General features: G+C 46.9%; 1 protein-coding gene across 8 annotated transcripts in view; it reads right to left on the bottom strand.

The window, feature by feature from the left end:
• The window catches only part of PIGG (phosphatidylinositol glycan anchor biosynthesis class G), a 46,785-nt gene that overhangs the window by 9,344 nt on the left and 12,271 nt on the right, over positions 1-25,170 (bottom strand). For 3 of the 8 annotated variants that reach the window (XM_059378740.1, XM_059378749.1, XM_059378774.1), the window contains 8 exons: positions 24,366-24,554; positions 23,341-23,482; positions 14,825-15,037; positions 10,724-10,941; positions 10,081-10,362; positions 8,231-8,688; positions 4,366-4,557; positions 873-1,182 (listed from right to left, as the gene is read on the bottom strand). In XM_059378740.1, coding sequence (XP_059234723.1) covers positions 873-1,182; positions 4,366-4,557; positions 8,231-8,688; positions 10,081-10,362; positions 10,724-10,941; positions 14,825-15,037; positions 23,341-23,482; positions 24,366-24,554 — 2,004 coding nt within the window. Of the gene's footprint in view, positions 1-872; positions 1,183-3,186; positions 3,411-4,365; positions 4,558-8,230; positions 8,689-10,080; positions 10,363-10,723; positions 10,942-14,824; positions 15,038-23,340; positions 23,483-24,365; positions 24,555-25,170 lie in introns of those variants that run through there. The other 5 variants (XM_059378757.1, XM_059378765.1, XM_059378781.1 and 2 more) reach the window with 5 other exon arrangements.

Below are 25,170 nucleotides of genomic sequence, written 5' to 3'. Positions count from 1 at the left end.
AGGGAGGTGCTCTGTGGGTGACACCAGGAGTACCAGCAAAGCATGGAAGAAGCCCCAGGCCCACCTGTTGGGACAAACACACCACACGTGCTCCTAAGGACTGAATGAAGAGGGTGCGCAGAGACAGTGCAGAACCTCACTTTCAAGATGGCAAAACACAACAGAGTGCTCAGGGCCTTCCACACAGTTCCTCCACCAGAGGGTGTGAAGTCGGGGAGTGTGGGGAGCTGTGCCTACCCTCGAGGGTACCAGAAGCAGCCACTAGATGGAGGGTGGGGCCCTCTGAACCAGGGCAGAGATGCAGGAAGGCTGGGTTGGAAATGAGTCCCTCCAAGACTAGGAGCTGGTCCCTTTGTCCACTTGTCCAGGTGCCACTCCAAGCATATAAGCGAATACTAAGGTCCATCCTGGAGGTGGCTTAGACTTTCCTCTGGTGGGCCCTTTAACACTGGGGAGAAGACATGATGACCACGGGGCTCCACAGGACTGACAACTGAGTGAGGACACCCAACAGCATCCAGCACTGATGGCCAGGGGGAAGGGCAGAGAGTTCAGTCATTGCCTCATGAGGGAAAGCAATGGAACTGTGATGTGTGTCCCGAACGGGTCATGGTAAACAGACCAGTACACAACCACATGCTGTCTTAAGCACTCCTGGATCCATACCGAGGGTGTCCATCTTAAATAACTAAGCATATTTTATCCTATAAAATGCACACAGGATTTAAGCATCATTCCCCACACCACATTGACAGTTCCTTCACCAAACAACCTTTTCAACGTCCCAAACTATGGTAAGCTTTTCTCAAAGAAAAAAGATAAGTGACATACAAAAAGTTAACAGACTTTCCACAATAATAGTGAAAACCTACCTGGAAATAGAAGAATGCTTGACCGAACCAATAATGCATTATAGTGATCTCAGCTGCATCATGCCTCAGAGGCTTCCAGATGAATTTAGTCATTAGTGTCTGAATCAAGAGGCTCAACACTAAGACTGGCAGATTATGTGGCCTGAAAAGCAAAGCGGCCAGAAGAACTAATCCACTATATATCTCCCATAAACCCACAGTCTTGATTGTGAAGTCTGCAGCAATGACTTGAGATTTAAGCAAGTCTTTGGTGCCCGTGAACAGAATGCCAAGGACAAAGACATGAACAAAACGAGCTTCAATAACACCCCTAAAAAAAAAAAGCAAAACAAGTTTGGTTTGTTAGCACCAGCTTGAAAAACTCATATATATTCTTCCCATGAAAACCGTGTGTCTACTTAGCTGACTAAACAAGCCACAGCTCCCGCCCACGTGGGTAACTCTGTGGAAGGGGCAGGTGTCTGCTTCTGCATATCAGCCCCCCAGGACACCCTCGCCCAGAGGCTGGCAGGCCTGTTCTCTCTGTGCACTTATCCAATGGAATTGGATTCTGGGAAACTGCGCTCATTTGGCCCGAGCATGGCCTGGTGCAGGATGAGAGCCATCATCTGCCGGAAAAACCATCCACCTGCTTCACGGTGAATCGGAAAGACCACTGCAACAGGACAAGGTCAAGCTCTGTCAGAAATGTCCCTAAATTCATAATGTTAAGATACATTTGGGCATGTTTACAACCAAGCACTCATACACACAAAACAGTGTAGTGCACACTGTGGGGCCTGGAGAAGGACAGGGCCACGTTAATTCTGGGCTCTGCCGCTTCCTGGCTCTGTTGCTGGGGCAAGTTAGTTAAGGCTTCTGAAGCTCACTTCATCATTCCTAAAATGAAGAGAAATGGTACATATACTTCATAAGCTGTCCTGGGAATTAAGCAAGAGAACACAGGAAAAGCGTGTGGCACACAAGTATTAAGGATTATTAAGAAGTATTTGAGGGGTGCCTAAGGGGCTCAGTTGGTGAAGCATCTGCCTTTGGCTCAGATCATGATCCCAGGGTCCTGGAGTCAAGCCCTATACCGGGCTCTTTGCTCAGCAGGGGGTCTGCCCCCTCCCTCTGTCTCTGCCCCTCCCCCTGCCTGTGTCCTCTCTCCCTATCTCTCTCTCTTTCGAATTAATAAATAAAATCTTTAAAAAAAGAGAATTTAGCACTTCATTTCCAATTATTTGTAAAGGATATAATTTATGATGCTCTATCAAAAAATTTCACCTTATAAAACATAGGTATCTCTAACCCATATTTTAAATAAATTTCATAAATCAAATATTTTCTATATATAAGAAAAGCTGATCACTTAAAGTAATGCTAAGTAAATAAAATTTTAAATGAAATCATTACCATAATAATGTATTTGTTTGGAAAAACTAAATCTTCCTATCTTAGATTTTCTTAGGGAGGTTTATGCACTTACAAAAATCCCTTTTCTTAAAGTGTAGTTTACTCCAAACACTCAGACCACTGTCTGCTGCATGCCTCCTCCCATGTGCAGACACTTGCCCAGGGGGTCATACTCTGGCCTAGAAGCTGGGGTCAGGTGCAACCCTGTCACCAAGGCATGTGCTAAACAGAACGCTGATGACTGACCCACAAGAGTTAAAGGAGTAATCAGCCAAGGCCCTAAGTCATCAGGGCGGAGGAATGCCAGGGCAGTATTTGTGGTGAACATGAAATGAGAGCACCAGCAAATGCCTTCAAGGGGTCCACCTCCTTGCCCTAAACCATCCAATGCCATTCCCACACGTCTAGGATAATGGCAATCTGACCTTCCACTCCAGCCAAGCCTGGGCTTCAGAGTGGTGAAGAAAGTCAGAAGTAAAGGAAGATTTTTATTACTGACGGACAGCTACAGACTACACAGTGAGAAGCAGCAGTTAGGGCCATCTAGAACCTGGACAGCTCTAGAATGTGGGTAGAGCTGGAAGCAGAGGGAGCTAGACTTGAGATGGCTTTAGTACTGGAGTAGACCTAGAAGGGAGAGGGATCTAGAACCAGGGTAGATGGGGGTGGGGAAGGAAGCATTTTCCAGGAAGAATGCGAGCCAAGCAGTGCAAGTTAATGAAAGGCTTCGGTGGCCTATGCTCTAGACACCAATAAGGTGTACACTGTGGCATCCACAAACGGCAAGTGGTCCAAGTCTTGAGATGAGTGATGATGAAATTAGGTGCATTGATCTGAGAGGAAATGAGGAATTTATTCATGTTTCACACTTGAACACCATCAAACGTGACGCCCAGCCTTGGCATCTGCCTAGAGTCAGGACTCCGAAGTGGACAGTCATTGAGATGTCTCCCCCTACCTCCCCCTACCTGACTTAACTGCCTCAGGAGAAGGCTTGCCATCCTGCTGTCACCTCAACTGCCTCTACCATTGGTGGGTCTGGCTTCCAGATGTGCCCCATGGCTCCTGGACACCCACACAGCCTGGTCACAGCCTTCAGCTAACACCTTGACCTTTTCAGAGATGACATTTGCTTTTCTTTCTCTGATTAGAAAAGCAATAAAAAAAAAAAATGCATGAAAAGGAAGACAACAAGCCACCTATGATTCCATGTCCAAAATATACTTGTCCAAAATATACATGTCCAAAATATTCCAATGTCCTAAATATACTTAAAACCAATTACCTATTTTAGCCTTTCATATGAACATAAAACAATATGCACCTACTTCACAAGCTGGGGTCATACCACAGTTTCATAGATGCAGTTGACCCACATCTTCACATCTTTTATGAAAACACACTAGTCAGCACAAAGTGCATTTAGAGGCTCATCCCACTGCTGGTGGCCAATTACCTTGTTCTGTACTACATGCACCTATTTCCAGTTTCCAGAGAGCCTGCCTGTGTCCTGGTTTCAGGCCTCCTCTCTGGTTGGATTCCTGAGGTACATTCCGTAAGATGGTGCCCCGGTCAGAGGCTGGACACACTCAAGGCTCTTAAAACATTGTGCAAACAGCCTCCAGGGTGGTTCTGCTCACTCTATCCCACAATCACCATTAAAGAAAGAAAAGCTGCCACTTTGTGACAAAAAATGGCCTTCATGACTCAGAATGGGGGGAACACTCCCCACCCCTGGAGTTCACTGTAAATTATGAGAAAACTGATTTTTCTGGTGTGCTTTGTTTCCCAGCTGCTAGCAAGCATCCATTCTTTGTAATTCCTGTTACTATGTCTTTAACTGAGCAAAAGTAAATCCTTTAAACTCCCTATTTTAAGAGAATCCCTTTTTTAAAAAGGAAAGCTCAGTGACCTTAGTGCATTACTTGTCTCCCTCCTACCAAAGCAAAGAGGCTAGAAGAACCTGTTCGCTGAGGTTCTTCTTGTCAGGTCTAGTAGCTGCTGAGATCACACTTCACAGGAACCACTCCAAAGTTCTCAAGACTTCATGGCTGGCTTTACTACATAAAACATGACATTGATTTGCCAGTGCACTTACTTTGAAATGTCTTTGCTGTCTCGTTGCCATGGGAACAGGACATTTCCAATGGCTGCCCGGTAGCAATAGACGCCCAGCAGGCCAAGTGCCATGGCTACTTTTGACGTCAGGGAGCACCTCCTCTGAACTAGCACGAAAATCACAAAGAGCGAAAGGGCAGCCAGAACAGAGAGTTCAGCTTTGTGATCAGAGCTGAAATGAAAATGGAAGAGCCCCAAATTACCAACAAGTATAACCATTGATGTCATGGGTCTACGCTGAGTGGCTTTCTAAGAACTGTATTAAAAATAGCTGATTTTTCTGAAAAGCAAAAAAGAAAAGAAAATCATTGGTGATTTAAACTCAAAGGTTCTTAAAATACAACAAATGAAGGATGGCTACCCCAAACTTGTTTCCATTCACAAACAACCCCTGCTGCCAGGCCTTCCCTGTACAAAATGCCACCCCCTGGCTCCCCTGGCAGCCCCCCTTTCCCCACCTAAAGGTGAGGAGATTCTGGGCTCACTGGATTTACCAGGGCACATGCTGCGCAGGGAGGCTAGCACTTGCCAGTGTGGCCCTCTCTTGCTCACTCACTGGCACACACTGACTCACTGGAGAGTCTGCCCGCTGTCAGGTGGGGAGAGTTTGCAGAGGGGCTGGATGTCACCATTTGGAGCACGGAGCTGTCATGGCAGAGCCGGGCCCCCCCTCTGCCTGGCCCTTGCCACCATCCTGCTACCTTGTGGAGTGCTGCGCTGGACAGCAGGGTTCTCTTCTGTGTCACTCACCACAGTTCTTGCTCACAAAACCTAGATGCTCAGAATTAAGTGGATGAGTGACTATCTTGCCAAGTGAATAAACATCAGTGGAAAAATTACTCAGGAAAGACTCAGAGGAAAGATGTGGCCAGTGTCCCTGTGGCCAGGGAGAGCAGGTGGTGACAGGGGTCATGCTGGGGCCTGGCCCTGCCCTTGTCCTTGCTCTGGGAGGCGGTCACCTGGGTGTCCATTTACTGTTGCCCTTTAAAATGTGTTTTGTGGGCGCCTGGGTGGCTCAGTGGGTTAAGCCGCTGCCTTCAGCTCAGGTCATGGTCTCAGGGTCCTGGGATCGAGTCCTGCATTGGGCTCTCTGCTCAGCAGGGAACCTGCTTCCCTCTCTCTCTCTGCCTGCTTGTGGTCTCTGTCTGTCAAATAAACAAATAAAATCTTTAAAAAAAATGTGTTTTGTGAGATAATCATATCAAAAAATGGGCAGAAGATATGAACAGACACTTCTCCAATGAAGACATACAAATGGCTATCAGACACATGAAAAAATGTTCACTGTCATTAGCCATCAGGGAGATTCAATTTAAAACCACATTGAGATACCACCTTACACCAGTTAGAATGGCCAAAATTAGCAAGGCAGGAAACAACATGTGTTGGAGAGGATGTGGAGAAAGGGGAACCCTCTTACACTGTTGGTGGGAATGCAAGTTGGTGCAGCCACTTTGGAGAACAGTGTGGAGATTCCTTAAGAAATTAAAAATAGAGCTTCCCTATGACCCTCAATTGCACTACTGGGTATTTACCCCAACGATACAGATGTAGTGAAAAGAAGGGCCATCTGTATTCCAATGTTTATAGCAGCAATGGCCACGGTCGCCAAACTGTGGAAAGAACCAAGATGCCCTTCAATGGACGAATGGATAAGGAAGATGTGGTCCATATACACTATGGAGTATCGTGCCTCCATCAGAAAGGATGAATACCCAACTTTTGTAGTAACATGGATGGGACTGGAAGAGATTATGCTGAGTGAAATAAGTCAAGCAGAGAATGTCAATTATCATATAGTTTCACTTATTTGTGGAGCAAAACAACATGGAGGACATGGGGAGATGGAGAGGAGAAGGGAGTTGAGGGAAACTGGAAGGGGAGGTGAACCATGAGAGACTATGGACTCTGAAAAACAACCTGAGGGTCTTGAAGGGGTAGGGGGGTGGGAGGTTGGGGGAACAAGGTGGTGGGTATTAGGGAAGGCACGGATTGCATGGAGCACTGGGTGTGGTGCAAAAACAATGAATACTGTTAAGCTGCAAAGAAATTAAAAATAAAAAAAGAATGAAGTCTTGTAGAGAAAAAAATAAAATAAAACGTGTTTTGTGCACTCTCCTGGACTGTTAATTATAACAACTGAAAACAGCAATAAGGAAGGTGAGTTTATACGCCTCCCCAGAAGCTCTGCTATGGGGAGAAACAGGACCGCACAGCCGCCTCTTCATAGACAGGAAGAATTCAGCAGCACAGGGAAGACTGGTGATTCAGGAGGTGAGCATCCTGATAGGAAGAGGCCATACCCTGTCTGCTGGAGGAGGGTCCAGACTGAGGAGTGGGGGGCAAGGCATCTGGGCTGGCAATCAGGACATTCTCCTGCACTGCTTCAACTCTCCAGAAAAAATAAGAAGTGAGGCCACTGGGCTGCCAAAATCACATGCTTGGGCACGTGCCTTAGCTTCCTTCTGCTTCCTCTCCTGAGGTAGGACAGGCCAGTGAGCTCTGTGCAGGTTTGCTGTGAAAATGAAATGAGCAGGCACATGGCAGGCACCCGGAAAAAGCTGCCTGTGACTCCGGTGGTTGCCAGGGGTTTGCTAACAGAGTTACTAACACCTGGGAAAAATTTCCCACCAGAATTATTTGGCCAGAGGAATGATTTTTATAGCTTTTGATGGGTAATTCCAGGTATCTTTCCAAAGGACCATGGCAGCATGTGGTCAGGGGTCTTCTGCTCCATACCCGGACTGGGTTCTATTACTTCCTTCTGTGTGTCTACCTGACTGAGTAAAATCATGCCTTGTTGTTTGACCTGAAGCTTCCCGATCCCCAGGAGGATGAGCATGTCCTTTCTCTTTCCGTTGGCATTCCCTTCTTTAGGAACATGTCTGGCACTGTCCCCAGCACCCCTCCTGCTGGTGATTTTCATCCAAGTTCTTCACAGCAACAGGAAACAAATGTCCATTCTGTTCTCTTCCTTCTACTTTAGTTTCTAAGTTTTCACTGACAATTAAGAGGTATAATACTGGGGTGCCTGGTTGGCTCAGCCAGTTAAGTGTTTGTCTTTGGCTCAGGTCATGATCCTGGGGTCCTGGGATCAAGCCCCACATTGGGCTCCACTCTGCCACTCCCCCTGCCTGTGTGTATTCTCTCTCTCTGTCAAATAAGTAAATAAGAAATCCTAAAAATAAAAATATATATATACACACAATATAGCACATATATATATTTTTTTTGGTAGGGGGGAGAGAGAATGCACAGGGGTAAGGGTAGAGGCAGAAGCAGAGGGAGAGAGAATATCAAAGCAGACTCCATGCTAAGTGTGGAGCCAGATACGAGACCATGATCTGAGCTGAAATCTAGAGGCAGACACTTAACTGACTGTGCCACCCAGACACCCCAATACAGCCAAATCTTGACCTTTTCTGCCCCAGTTCCCTCTCTTTACTTTGGTGCTCCCCCTCTGTTATACTTTGGATGAGGCTGTCCAGCCACTGGCTTTAGGGTGGAGAGAGGAGTGGGTGGCCGGAGGGAGCATGACCCTGGCCCCAGCCCTACCTTGTCAGAGAGGTGGCAGCAAGTGACCAAACTACATGCTTGCTGCAGTTGTCATTTTAAAACTCGAAGGTTTTCAAACATAAACAAATACAGTGATTCAGCAATTAAAAAAAAAACAAATCCATCTTTCAACATTAATTCATGGCTTACGGTCTTTTTTCCCCATTTCCTCAGATCTCAAATACCACTTCTGTTTTGAATACAAAAAACAGGCCTACATTTTGAAAAAGACTCTGTGTGTGGCCAGACAACCATAAAAGGTCTGCTAAGGCCATGGCTCCTGCTCTCACCTGGTGAGCCAATGCCCCAGGTCAGGCCGGTGGGCCCACTGCACACCTGTCTGGTTGAGTGACCGCAGCAGACGACAGCAGGTAAGTATCACCCATGGGCTTGCTAACACCATCCACTTCTCATAGCCTCTGAGCGTGTCAAGGGAAGTAGGGCTCTTAGACACTCTGTGGGGCTTGGACACGTTACAGTGGATGTTCCTGTCCCATAATGCTGGCTCACTGCTGACGAGTCCCTGCTCCACGTGTGAGCACGGCTGGGGCTCACAGTCATCACTCAGAAAGCAGTTTTTGTAGAGCTCATGACACAGAGCCAGACACAGGGTGTTGACGAGGAAATACCAGGTCTGATGCTCCTCCTCAATGAAGCTGCTCGCACCCAGACTCAGCACGTGGCCCAGGGTCCCCAGTAAGATAAGGACATCTAACTCCGACCATCGTGCCTTTGGATGAGCTGGATTCTATAAAAGGAAAATGCATTTCGTGAGGGAAAAATATAAAAATGACACAAATCCCATGTGCATGTAAAAGTTCTTGCTCACAGAGCATCACCTGCTATGACAGGTACCTGCTGCCCCTCATGCCCCACACCCATCTTCTGCTCTGATGGGACTGCCTACTCTCCTGAGGTACAGCCAGTTGTCACCCTGGACTCCAAGTCCTAAGCTGAGTGACCCATACCATCTGGGCAGTGCTGCAGCTCAGAGAGCTCACCTACCAGCCCTCCTGGAACCCTCACCCTCTCCCTGGGAGCCTGAGGTCTTCAGGGGTGGTCTAAAGTCAGCTCCTGCTATTTCAAACCAAAGCATTCCCAGGATATATTCTACCAAAGCAGACATCTAATTTCACTATGTATTTTCCAGAAATCCAGACAAGTTTTCATTAAAATGGTCAATTCTATTGAAACAACAAAGTTGGCATCCTAGCACTACCCTTTAAATACACTAACTGAAAGCATTTACAATTAAAGATGAGAATTTAATGCTATCAGTTGATAACTACTTAATATTTACTCTATCTATCATGTACAGCTTGTGTAAGAAAGGAGAGATGCCATGAATTTATTTAGGTCCCGGGGAATCAAATGGCTTTAGGGAAACCTATGCTCTGATGGGAAATAAAAATGCACTATGAACAACAACCTATGAGCTCCTTGGACACATGCACGCAGGGAAGGGTATTAGATGGCTTCGAGATGAGGCAGCTGCACTGGGCAGGGGTTGGGGGTGGTAAGGAGGAGCTGGAATCACTTCCCTGAGTTCCTTGGGCTCCAGGTACTATGGAGCAACTGTGGCTGTCCCCCTCTGCTTCACTGGCCTGCCAGCACAACCATGAATAAAGGTGTCAGAGGCCAAAGATTCTAAGAAATCTCAAAGAAAATGTCAGTCTTGAAAAGAAAAGGCAGGATGGACTCCCAAGGAGGGCAGGATGAGGACAGGGTCCCAGCCTCCTGCTTACCTTCCTGGAAGGTCTAACAAGTTGACTCTTTTCTCTCTGAAGTGTTCTTCCCTTGGCTGCAGTTCAAACACTGGCAGAGAAATGTCTGATTCACACACTGCCCTATCAGACAACTGCCTATTCATGTGTGACCAACAGCTCTATGCAGTGCTTGCCATGTTTACACTCACGGGGACCCTGTCTTTCCCATAAAGGAAAGGGGCATGTGACCTGACAACACAGATCTGAGTGTCAGAAGTCAGGATGCTCACATGTTGGCCCCTCTGAAGTATGGGCTCCTCTCCTTGGCTCCTTGACTCGGCCTGATATACAGACCTGGGGTTTACCAGCGTCTGACAAAGAACAGCAAAGTAAGAGACAATGGCCAGTGTCCTACATGGAAAAATGAGTCTTACCTTCCTCAGGAGTCTCCCATCAGCAAACACCTTGGCAAGAGCAGACACGACGGCACAGAGCAGTGCAGAAATCAGTGCCATCACTCCACCTGCCGTCAGCCACGAGAGGCCACAGAAATAGCACGAACTCTCGGCCGAGGTGCACACAATGACGTGAAGAGCAGAAAGAACCAGGAACACCAAATAAAACAGCAGAGAAAACACAGGCGACCATAGAGGGACCTCCAGTTCAGCCTTGTTGCTCAGAGCCTGTGGCATGCTGAGTAGGAGCAGCACTAGAACCTGGAATGGGAAAAAAACAGTTGTGTCCATGACTGCTGGGCTTGGAGAGAACTGTTCAGAAAAAGTCTATCTCCTGACCTTATGCCAGCTGTTCGAATGCTGGAAACAGAAGAAAGCCCAATAAACACGATTTCTGATGACCTGCCAAGAACGTATGCATGCAGCCATGTGGAGCACAGCCGCCTGACACCTGAGGATACCTCGGGCATGAGGACACACAATGAGAGACTTCAAACACGGAAACTGGAATTATCCCCTTTTCAGAAAAAAATAGTATTTTATATGCTTTAAACTACAATTTTCTGGCTGAGGTATGAAATCAGTCTAACAGCTGAGCCATAACTGCACACAGCACCCGTACCTCCAGAACCATGACAGTCCCCACCAGCATCGAGTAGATGTCGTACTGGGCCACTTGTCTGCTCAGGGACAGGCTCAGGGTCCTCAGGGCCTCCAAGTACTGCCTGCGAACCTTGGCTCCCAGGTTGAAAAGGACTTCTGAGTTATTTTCCTCCAAGTACAGTCTGATCCAGTTCCCATGCAACCTCTCTGACATTTTAAACTGCTCAAATCCAGGCTCTAACAAGAAGAGGACAGGGTTACATGCAGAAATCACAGAGAGTCACACACATTTATCACTTCAACATATTCAGTTATTCGCAGCACGTGGTATGAGCATAAAGCCTGGTATCTTGGGGAGTGGTCTCCAGTGCCTCAGTAAAACAGCCGATGATGCTCATGAGTCCTGGGACATCCTGCCCACCTGCCAGCCTGCCATGGCCCGAGGCACAACGCAGCACACAACATGGATAGATGTGTGTGCCCTCTGCTCTGCTGCCCATTCTCTCCCTCCCACCCCTGGCCTTGCCTCCTCCTTCTCTCTCAGTCTCTCTCCAAGTTTTTCTTCTTCTTTAATGTGCAATACAGAAACACCCAGGGGAACCAGGTGGCTCAGTGGGTTAAGCCTCTGCCTCCAGCTCAGGTCATGATCCCAGGGTCCTGGGATGGAGCTCCCCATCGGGCTCCCTGCTCAGTGGGAGGTCTGCTTCTCCCTCTGAGACTCCCCTGCTAGTGCATGCTCTCTCTCCCTCTCTGACAAATAAATAAATAAAATCTTTAAAAAACAAAACCAAAAACAGCCCAGAAAGGCATTACATTACCATGCCGTTGGTGTTACAAATCTTTCTGACGCTTACACACTGTGAGGATCATGCAGGCAGTGGCCTCTTCCACCACATCCACTTCCCACTGTGGACTGACTGCATCCATCTCTAACCTGTTTCCCTTCTTCACACATCCCGACCCCTCCTGCCATGATGCTGAGCTAGAAGATACATCCCAACACACAGCTAGGGCTGGCAGAACAGCACCTGGATTGAAGCCCAGCCCCAAACGCCACCGGCTCCCACTCTGGAACGGCACTGGCAGGCAGCTCAGCATCAGGAAGCTGCTTCCCTCTGGAGCTGGACCAGACTTACTGGTGACTCAACTAGTCTGCAAAGCAAGAACTGCCTTTCAGAGACTCCCTGGTGTTTACTGTGCTCTTCCAACCTCCAGCAGAGCTATTCTAAGGTGGTCTAGGCCCTGTCCTTCAGGATTAGGGTTAGGGTTGCTGTATAACCCTGAGCACAGCCCAAATGCTGGAAGTCCTGCCACTGCTGTGGATACTGGGTGACAAAGCGCTGGTGACCAGCGTGACCAGCTGGTGACCAGTGTGACAGCCCTGCACGATGACCAAGCCCACTCCAGAGAAGAGGCACACAGACACCAGCTCATGGGCTGGCAGGTGATAGCTGGGATCTAAACGCCATTAGTCTGGATCTAGGATGGAAACCTTTATTGTTATACCCCACCACCCTGAAGTCACACAGACATGGGGATACCTGTGTCTATACCCAATCACCTAGAATCACAGAGAAGTGGAAACCTGTGTATGTATCCAGACAAGTATTTACTGAGCACTGACGACATGGTACGTGCAAACGTGTAGTTCCTGCCTGCTTGGGTCTGTGATCTAGCTGGGTTCTCACATGTGCATGTAGTACAAATTGTGAAAAATGCTATGGAGGTTTAAGTAGGGGAATGTGGGAGACTTTTGGTAACACTGAAGAAATGGACTGAAATCTAGGGTGGAGGGTCGGGGATAAGAAGGTACGACACTGAAGCTGAAGTGGAAGCTGGCCCAGGAATCCACCAGGTGACAACTAGGAAGAGCATCCAGTCTATGTGAGTAGCACATGCAAAGATCCTGAGGTGAGAAAAGTTGGTCCCACTGGAATGAAAGTCAGTGGAGTGATGGGAGAGTTGTATCAGATTGGGCTGGATATTAGCGGAGGCCTTGAAATCGATTAGTGTCAAACACATACTTAGTTTTGTCTCAGGAAACAGGATCACTGATGGTATAGATAAGGGGCATCCTAGGAGCCTAAGGCCCCCTGAATGCTTTCTCATGCCAGGGATTGGCCTATGCTCAACTCATGGGCTTCTTTCTGGCCACACCCACTGCTTAATTCTCCCTACTTGCTCCTCCTGAAATAAGCAAACAACCCTCACTGTGGCTTTGTTTTGTTTTTTACTTTTTTAAAGATTTTATTTATTTACCTGACAGAGAGAGAGGAGAGAGAAAGCATAAGCAGTGGGAGGGGCAGAGGGAGAGGGAGAAGCAGGTTCCACACCAAGCAGGGAGCCTAACCCAGGACTTGATTCCAGGGTCCTGACATCATGACCCGAACCGAAGGCAGACGCTTACCCGACTGAGCCCCTCAGGCGTCCCTTTTGTTTGGTGCTTTATTAGATGTTAGTAGAGGAAAAAGGACACATATTACCAACAGCAAATTTTCAAAAGCCACTAAACTCAAAAGTTACTTTTGAAAACAAATATTGACTCTCCTCTGGACTGAAATATGCACCTGGGCTGGCCTCACTTTTCACACAGTTGTTCACTGGGGCCACCTCATGGACAAGGGGCTGGCCCCCTAAGCTCTCCCACCATTCAGGATACTCAGCGCCCCGTTAGTCCTTGTTGATCTTCCACAGGCAAGTCAGGGCCAGCCTACAACTCAGGCATTCACTCTACTAACTAGTACTCCCTTTCTCAAGTAGGAAAAGCTGCCAACAACATGTTAAATGCACCTCAGACCAGGAGTTGACTGTTTCCAGATTCCCAAACCAGCCCCAGTCCCTGCACCAAACATGCGGTCATTGATGCAACTTGACGGTCAGATAAATTGTTTGAAAAGATGGTCTTGGGGGAGATACGCTCTCTTGTTCTGGATCATTCCTACCCCTTAGTTTCTCCTGGCTTAAAAATATAAACATATCCTTTGTTGGTCTCTGTTCACCTCATAATACAGCCATCTCCACACCCCACCTCCTTCCCTGCCCCGACTCCAGTTCCGCCTTCTCCCAGCACTCTGTGTGTCCTGACGAAGTCGCTGGTAACCTCACCTGCCAGGTGAATGGTCAAGTCTCAGTTCCTCATTTTATCTTACCTTGAACAGGATTCAACTTGGGTGCTCACTCCTCCCTTCCTAAAATTCTTTCCTTACTTGGCTTCCTCAACACTAATCCCCTCATCCTGCAAGCACCCTACTTCCCACTTCAGTAATGGTCATCCCATTCTTCTACTGTTCTGCTGAACACGGCAGCTTGCTCCTTATGCCTCTGGTTCACCATCAGTAAGTCCTGCCTGTACCAGCTTCAAAATATATCTGGAATGCCATCGTCTGTCCTGGACACAGCACCGCCACTGCCTGGGCCCTCATCTCACCTCTCATTGGGACATGCAGCAGCCTTCAGACTCTCCTACAACACAAGGCAGAACCTTTCACATAGGTACCTGAGATGGCCTCTGAAACTGCAACTCGAAGACCTCAGACTCTGCACGAGATCCCCCCCAGCTCATGATGGAATTAAGAGCCCTTCCAAGGCCTGAACGGCCTCCATATCCCTCTGACCTTGTCTCCTTCTGCCTTGCTCCAGTTCACCCTGTTCCAGCCACTCTGTCCCCTGGTCATCCTTTGAAGGTGCAGACACATCTCCTCTGTAGGATCCTGCATCTGCCACACGTTCCTTCTGCATCTCAAAGGCCGGGCCTCTGCCCCGACATCCCTCACCTACCTGCGTCCCCCATCCTTTCCCCAGTACACCCTTTTTCTGAGGTACTCATCACCATCTGACAGCTGCTACTCCTTCTCCATCTCTGTAAGGTAAGCTCCATGAGGGCAGAGCCTTGGTGTTTCAGGAGCTTTTAACAGTCCTCAGCCAATCAGGAGCTTATTAAAAAAGTCCATATTTGTTGAATGAGTACATTTATGAAAGAGCTTGATGTAGATAACTGTATCTGTCGGTGCTGCTAATGGTGACCATCATGGTTGTAACAAAACAGAAGCACAGTCGTGCACACCACGAACAAACAGGAAAACACCAGGCGCAGTGGAAACATTGTCATTAACGGAGTTACCTTTTGTGTAGGATGGCACATTCTCTTGCAGTAATTTGCTGAGCTGCACTGCATTTAAATGTAAAAACCTCAGCTGTTCTCTCACGGGTCTCCCTTCCACGGTGGGGAACAGCAGGCTGCCAACACTGTTCCCTGGGATAGGCAGACCAAGCCCTATTGCAAGGGTTGCAGCCAAGTCAGTCTGTTGAACATGCTTTGGACGTCTGATGTCACCTAGAGAAAGGAAAGTGTTTTAAGCAACAGGCTCTCAAGTGTGTACAATGGTGGTCCTTCCATCAACCTGCTATAACCAATTACCTATCTCTTCAAAGCATTCCATGAATATTCATTCAGAAATCACCTCACTGGCGTTTATGTCAACAAATTTACCAAACATTCATTCTGTGTGGGCATGGGGCCTTCCCTGAACCAGGGTGCCGGTGGGATCTCTGGCGGTCCCTACCCCGTGGGTTCAGAGAGGTCTACACAGTGCTGAGAACCGGACACAGGCATCTCAGCAGCTCCTGGGCAGTAGAAGGTACCTCTAACTGGGGAGAGTAGAATGAGGCTGGATTCAGCTGGGCCAAGTCCTATAACCAACTCCAACAAACAAGACATCTGCCTACTGATGGCCCAAGCAACTGAAGGACTTCAAGTCCTAGCAATGGTTGGCCGTCCTACTGCCCCTCCCAAGGAGAATGGGTTCCACAGCAGGACACTGGGCTCACACTCCTGCTTTGCCACCATCTAGCTCATGCCTTGGACAAGAACGCAACTTTGTCAGACTGTTCTCATTTGCAAAGGGAACACCCAGCCTAACCATGCCAGGACAATGTATTGATTATGGTACTTTTTGGTTGTATAGAATTTTTTTTTTCTTTTTAATTTGGTCAAGTATATTAACCTTTTCTTGACCAACCCTCCACTGACGGCTTCTGGGTTATGTTTAGAAAGAACCTTCTACTCCAGAATTATCATTTGTTTTCTTCTAGTATTTTCTTATACTAAGTGCACTGATTTGAAATAAAACAAAACCCAAAACAGAAAGCCCACCTTAAACTGCTTTTGACACGGATAAAGGTGGTGGTGCTGGTGTTATTCTGGGACTATTGTAGGTCATTATGTGACACTCATATCCAAGGCTGGTGACAACCAGTATTCTAAGCTTGGGAGGCAGAGAGAACAGATGTAAGATCCATGAATTTCATTTTACAGTAGTGAATGTGGATTGCAAGTATCAGTACAAACTCAAGACCTACTTTATCTTAAAAAGATTTCCTTGCTTTGTCCAGAAATGATAACTACACAAGTATCCACAAGTACTGCTAGTTCTGAGACGGTGGCCCTCAAAGATCCCTTTGCACTGAAAGGGACCAAGGAATCTGGGAAAAGCAGCTGATTCCAGGTTTAGGCAAGGATCTGTGCACGAGAAGCTGATACAACTTTTTAGATGAGGCAGCGACAGAGCCCTCAGAGAAACTAAGGTGTTTGGGACTTTCAGGTTAGAAGGACTCAAGAGCTAATCTGAATCAGAGGCTCCTACTGGCCAAAGATGGGACAATCTGAATATTAATAAGGGTAATTTTTATGGTGAATTGAAACAAACTATGCTTAAATCCATGAATTCACAATGCTACTGAACACCAGCAACACAAAACACTAGTTGGTTATAGCTGAAGCATGCTAGCGAACTCACAGTGAACTAATTCACTGATCTGGAACTGGAAATTAAGTGGGAAGAATAATTCATCTTTACTCCTATCTCATGTTAAAAAATGGTAGTTAGGTAACAAAAAGTAAATTAGGGAAGATTCTCCTTACAGAATTGTTCTGGCTAGTTAATGAAAAACAGAATTAGGTAATTAAAATATCACTATTTGCAACCTCCAGTGAATTACTAGTTGGTCATCAATGGCTATTGGCTTCATCAAACAGTCAGACACTGTGTGCATCCTGCTGGAAACAGCCTTAGGAAAACCAACCAAACCAATGGGATCTGAATCTGCCTCCTGATCAGAGAGGATTCACAGAGGAACAGAGGGTAGGTCAGCAGACAGTGCAGAGGAAGACTCCCCAGGGCAAATAAGCAGGTTTCTTCAACAAATAAACTGTGGTGAAATAGAAGAGGATGGAGTGGGGCCCTACAGACGGAGGACACATAAGAAGACATATCAGCTAATCTAAACGCATGGATCTTATTGGATCTTAACTCAAACAACTAATGAGGGAGACAGACTTTGGAAATCTGAACACTGACCACCACTGATGAATAAAGGAATGAATACCATATTTCAAATGTGCTACTCCAGAAAGTAAGAATAAGAAAGTAAAAAAAGGACATAACTTCTAGAGACTTGCTTCCAAATAAAACAGAAGAGGAAAAAAAGCTAGAGGACATAAGATATAAGAATGGGCATAACAGGGGGCATCTGGGTGGCTCAGTGGGTTAAAGCCTCTGCCTTCCGCTCAGATCATGATCTCAGGGTCCTGGGATTGAGCCCTGCATTGGGCTCTGTTCAGCAGGGAGCCTGCCTCCCCCTCTCTGTCTGCCTCTCTGCCCACTTGCGATCTCTCTCTGTCAAATAAATAAATAAAATATTTAAAAAAAAAAAAAAAGAATGGGCATAACGGGCGCCTGGGAGGCTCAGTCAGTTGAGCGGCTGTCTTTGGCTCAGGTCATGATCCCAGATTCCACGCTCTCTCCACACTTTGTCTCTCTTTCAAATAAATAAATAAAAATCTTAAAAAAAAGAAAAAAAAAAACATTGGCTGGGTGGTGCACTTTATTACACTGTTTTGAATACTTTTGTATATCTGAAAATTTACATAATAAGGAGTCTTTAAGAAACACTTAAATGTTTTGATCTGTGAGTTATACAGGTTCAGAGAAAAGGTAGATTCTCAGCATGATTTTTTCCCAGAAGGTCCTGACATCACTTCCAGATGTCTTTTCTCTATTAATGGGAAATGCCACCTTTCGTCACCAAATGCCCAAATCTACCGGGGTCTATTTTTGGCCTCCTGACTTTGCTCTACTGATTAGTATGACTAGCTCTTACCAGCAGTATTTTGAGAATGGTAATTCTGTAATACTACTACAAGGGAGGCCACATTACACAGTGGGTTTTATCCTGTAGAAGAAGGAAAGCATTTCAGAAAACCATTATCCCCATTCAGCACCCAGCCCTTCTCCCACCTGTCTCCTCTCCACTGACCCCTGCAATGTGCTCTGTACAGCTCAGCCACCTTTCACACCTTCCATCAACAAATACTGAGGACACAGACAGTACATGCCACGATTCTGGGCTTGAGGGCTAGAATATAAAAGAAAAGGCCAAGTCCCTCCCTTCACGGAGCTCACATCCTGTGAGCAGGAAGAGGACCATAAAATATCTTAGCTCTGCCCTGTGTGAAGGTGGAACAGAGGCATGAGGCCAGAGCTCGGGGGTGGACAGTAGCAGGCTGGGGCACCTGAAATCACATGGTACACAATTCAAAACTGCTTATTTTTCAGAATAACAAACATCTTAAGATTAATTTTTATTAGAATAAGCAACAAAAATTGACATAAACCTGTAGGATAAAAATAAGCCTTTAAAGACCTATCAGGAATGGTGGCTTGAGGAGCTCTGTGGATTGGCTTGCCAGGAAAAAAGCGCAACTGGTAAAAATTATAAAAAGCACCACCACCACCATGATATACCCATCTGGGCATACAGTAAATAAAGAAATCTTTGTTCCAGAAAATCTCCTAAAGCTTGGTAAGAACAGAGCAGTGTGAGGCACCGGAGGAACCATGACTTCCTCCCTCCTCCCATAGCTCCGTGGGACAGACTCCGTGCTGAGAGGGTGCAGCAAAGAACACGGGGCCCCCTCCCCACTGGGTCCCCGTGAGGGCTCTGAGCTCTTCCGGGGAGAACACGCTGCCAGCATCACCCGTCCTCCTCAGCTGTGTGGTGTAGAGGCTCAATCCCAGCTGAGTGTCTGGGTTCTCTCTTCTTCTGCCCCAGTTTGTTTCCAGGGTAGAGGCTGCCCCCAGAAGAGGCTAGTGGAAAAGACCACAGGCTTTTCCTGTGGCAGGCCACAGAACAGAGCAAAGCTCCCCACAAAAGAACTGACTTTGTCTGAAACAGAAGATAGTGAATTCAAGCCTAGGAATGCTCTTGAAAACAATGGAGATTTTGGAGGTGTGCAGGTAAGTGGAGGCTGGTAGTTTCATGACAGCCACAAGCTAAAACCACAAACTAGCTGGGCTCTCACAGAGAGGGCCAGGAGAGAAGGGTCAGAACCACCTCACAGAATGGCCTCGAAAATGACCCTGCAAAGGGGCTCAAACACGGGATCAGATTATGCAGCACATTTATTATAAATTGTCAAAAATAAGGCAGTCAGCTGGCAATGAGTGCAGCCTGAAGCTGGGTGTGACAGCAATAGAGGCAATAGCCTGGCACAGCTGTCACAGAGATAGAGAGAGGCACAGGGTGTCAGCGAGACTGCTGGCACCCCAGGGTGGCTGTACCAGCCTGGGAGCCACAGCTGACTCCACACTGCGGGAGAGAGAGGGAGCCACTGGAGCGGCCTAGCCATGCTGCTTGGCAAACAAGGGAACAACAATGACGACGGCTGTGGGGTGGGTTGGGGGTGGGTCAGCATCCAGAGTTGCTGCAACATATGATTTGAAATGGTCAGTTTTCACACCGAAAACTATTAAGAATTAAGCAAAGAAACAGGAAACAATGACTCAAACAGAAGAAAAAGCAAGAGAACCTTTCAGTAAAGGACCCAGACATTAGAGGTAATAGATGGACTTCCAAGGAACCATGGCAAACACGTTCAAAGAGCTCCAGGAAACCATGCATAGACAAGTAAAGGAAGGTCTGATGACAATGTGTCATCAAGTTGAGATTATCAACAAGGAGATAGAAATTATAAAGAAAAGAATCAATGGAAACCATGAAGATGAGAAACATAATAACTGAAATGAAAAACTCACTCACTATAGTTGCACTGAACTGGCAGAAGAATCACCAAATTTAAAGGCAGAGTGATAAAAAGTATACAATCTGAAAAACAGAAACTTTCCCAAATTTGACGAAAACCATTAATCTACATATCCAAGAGGCTCAATGACCTCCCAGTTGGATAAACACAAAACACAAAGACATATTATAATGAAAATGCTGACAGACAAGACAAGGGAAGCCCAGGCAGACAGAGGAAGTCCCATCAGAAGCCATGTAGGCCACAAGGCAGTGGGACAGCGCACCTGAAGTCCTGAAAGAGAGAGAAATGGTCGGCTCAGAATGTTCTACCCAGCAAAACTATCTTTTAAAAATAAAGGCACAATACCTCATGAAAATATCTGTCCAACGGCGCCTGCATGGGTCAGACAGTTAAGTGTCCAACTCTTGATTTCAGCTCACGTCATGATGTCAGGGTCTGGGGATCAAGCCTTGCTTTGGGCTCCCCGCTCACTGTGGAGTCTGCTTGTCTCCCACTCTCTGTGCCCCTCCCCTTGCTTGCACACACTGTCTCGCTCTCGCTCTCACAAATAAATAAATGATAAATATTAAAAAAAAAAAAGAAAGAAAACATCTATCCACACAAAAAACTTCCCAAATGTTCATAGCAACATTATCTGTAACAGCTGAAAAGTGGAAACAACCCATATATTTATCAACTAATGAATGGATACATGATGTGGTCTATCTGTCATGTGGAACATAACTCAGCCAAAGAAAGAAAGAAGTCCTCATGCCACTACAACCTGGGTGACCTTTGAAAGCACTCTGCCAAGTGAAAGCAGCCGTCACACAAGGCCATGTAATACAGGGCCCATTCAAGGGAAATGTCCAAAAGAGGCAAATCTACAGAGATGGAAAAAAGATCCACAGTTGCTGGCAGCTGAGGGAAAGGCGGTAATTGGGGGTACACTTTCCTGAAATTAATACCTCCTCTCAGCAGGCTACCTGCAAGGCAGTCCTGGCTCATAAAATAAGCATAATGAGACAACTGAACACAACCACTCTTTATAGGAGTCAATAAAAGAAGAAAAACTTGGAATCCACTGTTGGCACTGAGGTCAGTGGCCTGAACCACCCTCTCAGGTGTCCTGCACAATTAGCCCCCCTGGCTGTTCCTGGAAGTGAAGATGCAGTCAGGCCTTCCATGGAGGACAACCTTCCTTTGAGATGAAACATCAACAATGACCCTCACATCCCTGTAATAAAAGTCACTGGCTTAGTTCTCTCTTTTGCTCTGCAGACTATAAGCTCCCTGAGGATGGAGGCTGCCCACAGTGTCCAGCACAGTGCCTGGCCCACCTCTGCTGGATGGCTGAGTGGAAAGGGCATTTTTGGCATGGGGCTCTTGCTCACATAGGGGAGCCACATGGAACCCTTCTTTGGGTACACAGTGGGGGAAAGCCAGGTGTAGAAGGCAGGTGTTCTGGTGGCTAGTGTGTGTGCTCACTGGAGGATAGGCTTCATTAAGACACCTAGACTAGGAAGGCTCAGGTCCCAAGAGCTAAGGACTTACATCTTAGGAGATTAGATGTCCGAGAGGAGGAAGTGTTGCAAAATGATTGAAAGAAATCAATGGAGATTCTTCCCCAAATAATCCTCGCTCAAGCGGGAGACTCATTCCTTCGACAATCCTTTTTGGCACCCATCACATACCAGGTGATGTTTAGGCCCATGGTAGGCATGTACAATGAACAAAACAGATTTGGCCCTGCCCGACTGCAGGCTGAAGTGCAGAGAGCAGGCGGCTGTTACATGCATCACACGGGCAAGTCTGTAATTACAATCTAAGCGAAGAAAGAGGGCACCAAGCGTGGACTGCTGTGAATGACAAGCACAGCGAGGGCAATTTGGTTTCATGGATGAGCGAGAGATGTCAGCTGAAACCAGGGATGAGTGGACAAGCAGGCTGAGGGGCTGATGATGACAGAGCTGGGCACCTGGGGAAGAGCTCGTCACCTGAAGGACTGTGCGAAGGGCAGAGGCCAGGACACAGTGAGTAATGGTGAATATGGTTTAGGATGAAGCTGCAAGGTAGGAAAGAAGCCTCACGTAGGATTGTTAATTGATCCAAAGTTCAGCTACTGAAAGGTTTTATGTACTGGAGATCAGGGATGGTCTGGAACGTGAGGAGCGAGGGAGAAGGATGGTGAAGGGGGGACGCCCACATTTCTACCTGGAAGAATCACATGAAGGTGCCATTTGTTGGGAGGGGAATATGAGAGGGCAGATTAGACATGAGGCTGTCACAGTTGCTTTACCTTTGGGAGACCCAAGTGGAGGTGTCAGACAGGCAGCTGAGTAGACAGTCTGGAGACTGGAAAAGAGGAGACAGCCAGTGGGATAAATCTGACAAACCTATTCATGGGACTTAAAACTGTGGGCGCGGATAAGATCATCTTAGAATTGAATATAGAGTGAAACCAGGAGGCAATCCAGAAAGAGTGCCAGGGCCAGGAGCTAAGCTAACAAAGACTAGATAGCAAAGTGAGGTGCAAAGAAAACCAGGCAAATGGGAGCTACCAGAACGGGGGGTCAGAAATGCCAAATGGTACTGAAGGATCACGTAAGAGGAAGCCAGAGAGTGTCCAACTCAGAAATAACTGGTGAGTGAGGGTAGGCGTGTTGTAAACTTGAGGCAGCAGAGGAAGTGCAGGGTGAAGAAGAGACAGGGCACGTGGCCATGAGGCAAGCCGGCCTATGTGTGTTTGGGGTGGACAGCTGGGCTGTCTTAATGCTGACATACAGGCCCTCAGTTAGTCCTGCTCTGACTGATCCTGACTCCTCGAGTTTCAAAAGATTATAAAAATTTTGGGGACACCCGGGTGGCTCAGTGGGTTAAGCCTCTGCCTTCGGCTCAGGTCATGATCCCAGGGTTTTAGGATCGAGCCCTGCATTGGGCTCTCTGCTCAGCAGGGCCTGCTTCCCCCTCTCTTTCTGCCTGCCTCTCTACCTGCTTGTGATCTCTCTCTCTGTCAAATAAATTAAAAAATCTTAAAAAAAAAAAAGATTGTAAAAATTTTGATTATTGGGGCATCTGGGTGGCTCAGTCGTTTGGGTGTGTGCCTTTGGCTCAGGTTGTGATCCCAGGGACCTGGGATCAAGCCTCAGACTGGGTTCCTTGCTTAGAGGAGAGACAGCTTGTGCCTCTCCCTCTGTCCCCTTCCCTGCTTGTGTTCTCTCTCTTTCTCTCTCTCAAAAAGATAAATACAATCTTAAAATTTTTTAAAATTATTAATGTTTTTTTCTTTCAGTTCACATGTGTTCAGATGTCCCAAAACTACTGGTAATTTTTGTTAAAGTTTCAGATACCCAGGCCATGACCTTCATAAAACAAAATTCCTAAAAAGAACATTTATATTTTAAAAATTGGGGCAAGAAATGTAAACTCCAAATACTGGCTGCCCTTTGCCCCATTTTCATCTTCACATTGCTTGGGATATTTCAAACTTACACAGTTTCCAGACAGATACACAGAATACAGTTTTAAAATAGTAAACATTCCTAAATCCTCACCAGGTTTTCTTTCAAATGCAGAACTGATTAAGATCAGGGCGGTGTTAAGCTCCTCCATGGAAGAGGCCCCGTGACCTCCTGCTTCCGACATGCCATGATCACCACAAAGAACTAGCAAATTGGGTACAAGAGTGTCTCTCTCCTATAAGGCAAAGAAAAAAAATATTTCAATTGCATTCAGACTGAGGAGAACACATGATCTTGTTAAGGAAACAACTTCAGATTTTACCTTTACTTTAAAATAATAACTCTTTATAAATGAGTTAGACTTTTTTTCCTTAACCTATGAACTTACAGCTAGATCAAAGGGTCAAAAACAAGTAATATCACAAATATAACAAACAGAATCATATGGAGGTCATGAAGCACAGCATGGTTCTATTTAGGACCTCTCAGGGTAGAGGATTTGGGCCTGGTTTCTACTGACCGTGAGAGCCTAGGCGCATGCCTTATCATACCCATGTTATGTGTCACATGGGATTGCCCCTCAGCCTACGGCTCCAGCCAAGGGCCTCTGCTGCTCCTTGAGGTGCAGGGGAGGCTCTTTCTTGCTTTTGCTACTTACTTCACCTGGAATGCACTTTCACAGACGGCGCATTTGCCCCCTCCCTCCCTTCAAGGCTCTGCTCCAGTCTCTTACTCCATCCTGAAGGACAGCTGCTCTCACAATTCTGCCTCAAATTGCAACTCTTCTCTCAGATGCTGGTCCCTCCTCCTGCCCCACGTTTTCCTAGAATACTTATGTACTCGTTGATTATCCTCACTTGTCCTCCCTGGCTACAGTATAAGCTCTACAGATGCCCAGACAGGCATTCAAGAACTAGGAGGGGGATGAATGGGTCAATGGTAGACACAGTCAGAGCTGCTGGGAGGCTGAGCCCATGCTCTGTGCTTACAGGCAAACTGTGTGATGGTGGGCGTGGCATTTACATAGGTCTCGAGTCCACTTCAGGAACTCGGTATCTCTTAGGAGTTGCTGGCACAGTTGACACTCGTGCAGCCCAGCGCACCACAGTAAGCCTCACCTCGGACAGCAGTGAGGTGTGGATCTTCATCAGGACACTGTCCATCTCCCGGAGTTTGTGCCCGATCAGAGGGCTACTGGGCCCAGAGACATGGCCGATGTGGTCCAGCCCGAGGTAGTGGAGGATTAACACATCCCAATCTCCTCTTTTTAATACTTTATCCAAATGCCTTGTAACATTATTATCCACCTGTAAAGGGGGAAAGGTACGTATGAATAGCTTCCTTTATTTCCCTTGATCTACACTCTCCAAGGAAAAGGATACAGTTCTTTTAAAATCTAGGCATTTTGGAGGAAGGAGCAAGATGGCAGAGGAGTAGGAGACTGAAATATCATCAGGTTCCAGGAGTTCAGCTAGAGTTATCAAACCATTCTGTACATCTACAAACTCAACAGGAGATAGAAGAGAAGAAGAGCAGCAATTCTAGGAAGAGAAAATCGACTGCTTTCCAGAAGGTAGGACTTGTGGAGAAGTAAATCTGAAGTGGTGGGAAGACAGACCACGATGGGAGAGGCCAGCTCCTGGCAAGCAAAAGACCAGTGGAGCACAAATTTGACTTTTAGAAGTCGGCTCCACTGAGGGATGTTGCTCCAGAGGCTAAGTGGGGGTGGAGCCCTCGTGGGGACAGTGTGGTCTCAGGATCCATGGGGTCACAGAAAGACCAGCAGTGTCTGAGTGTGGCAGTGCTCCCAGGTATCGAAGCAGTGATGCCACCTGCAGAGACAGCCAAGGAGGGGGCTCTCAGCTCAGGGTTACCATAAACCATGATCCAAGGCACAGCTGGGTGACTGCTCTTCGAGCAAGG

Source organism: Mustela nigripes, chromosome 1 (genome assembly GCF_022355385.1).
Source record: "Mustela nigripes isolate SB6536 chromosome 1, MUSNIG.SB6536, whole genome shotgun sequence".
In the NCBI taxonomy this organism is placed as follows: Eukaryota; Metazoa; Chordata; class Mammalia; order Carnivora; family Mustelidae; genus Mustela; species Mustela nigripes.
This window is presented reverse-complemented; position numbering and strand designations above follow the sequence as displayed.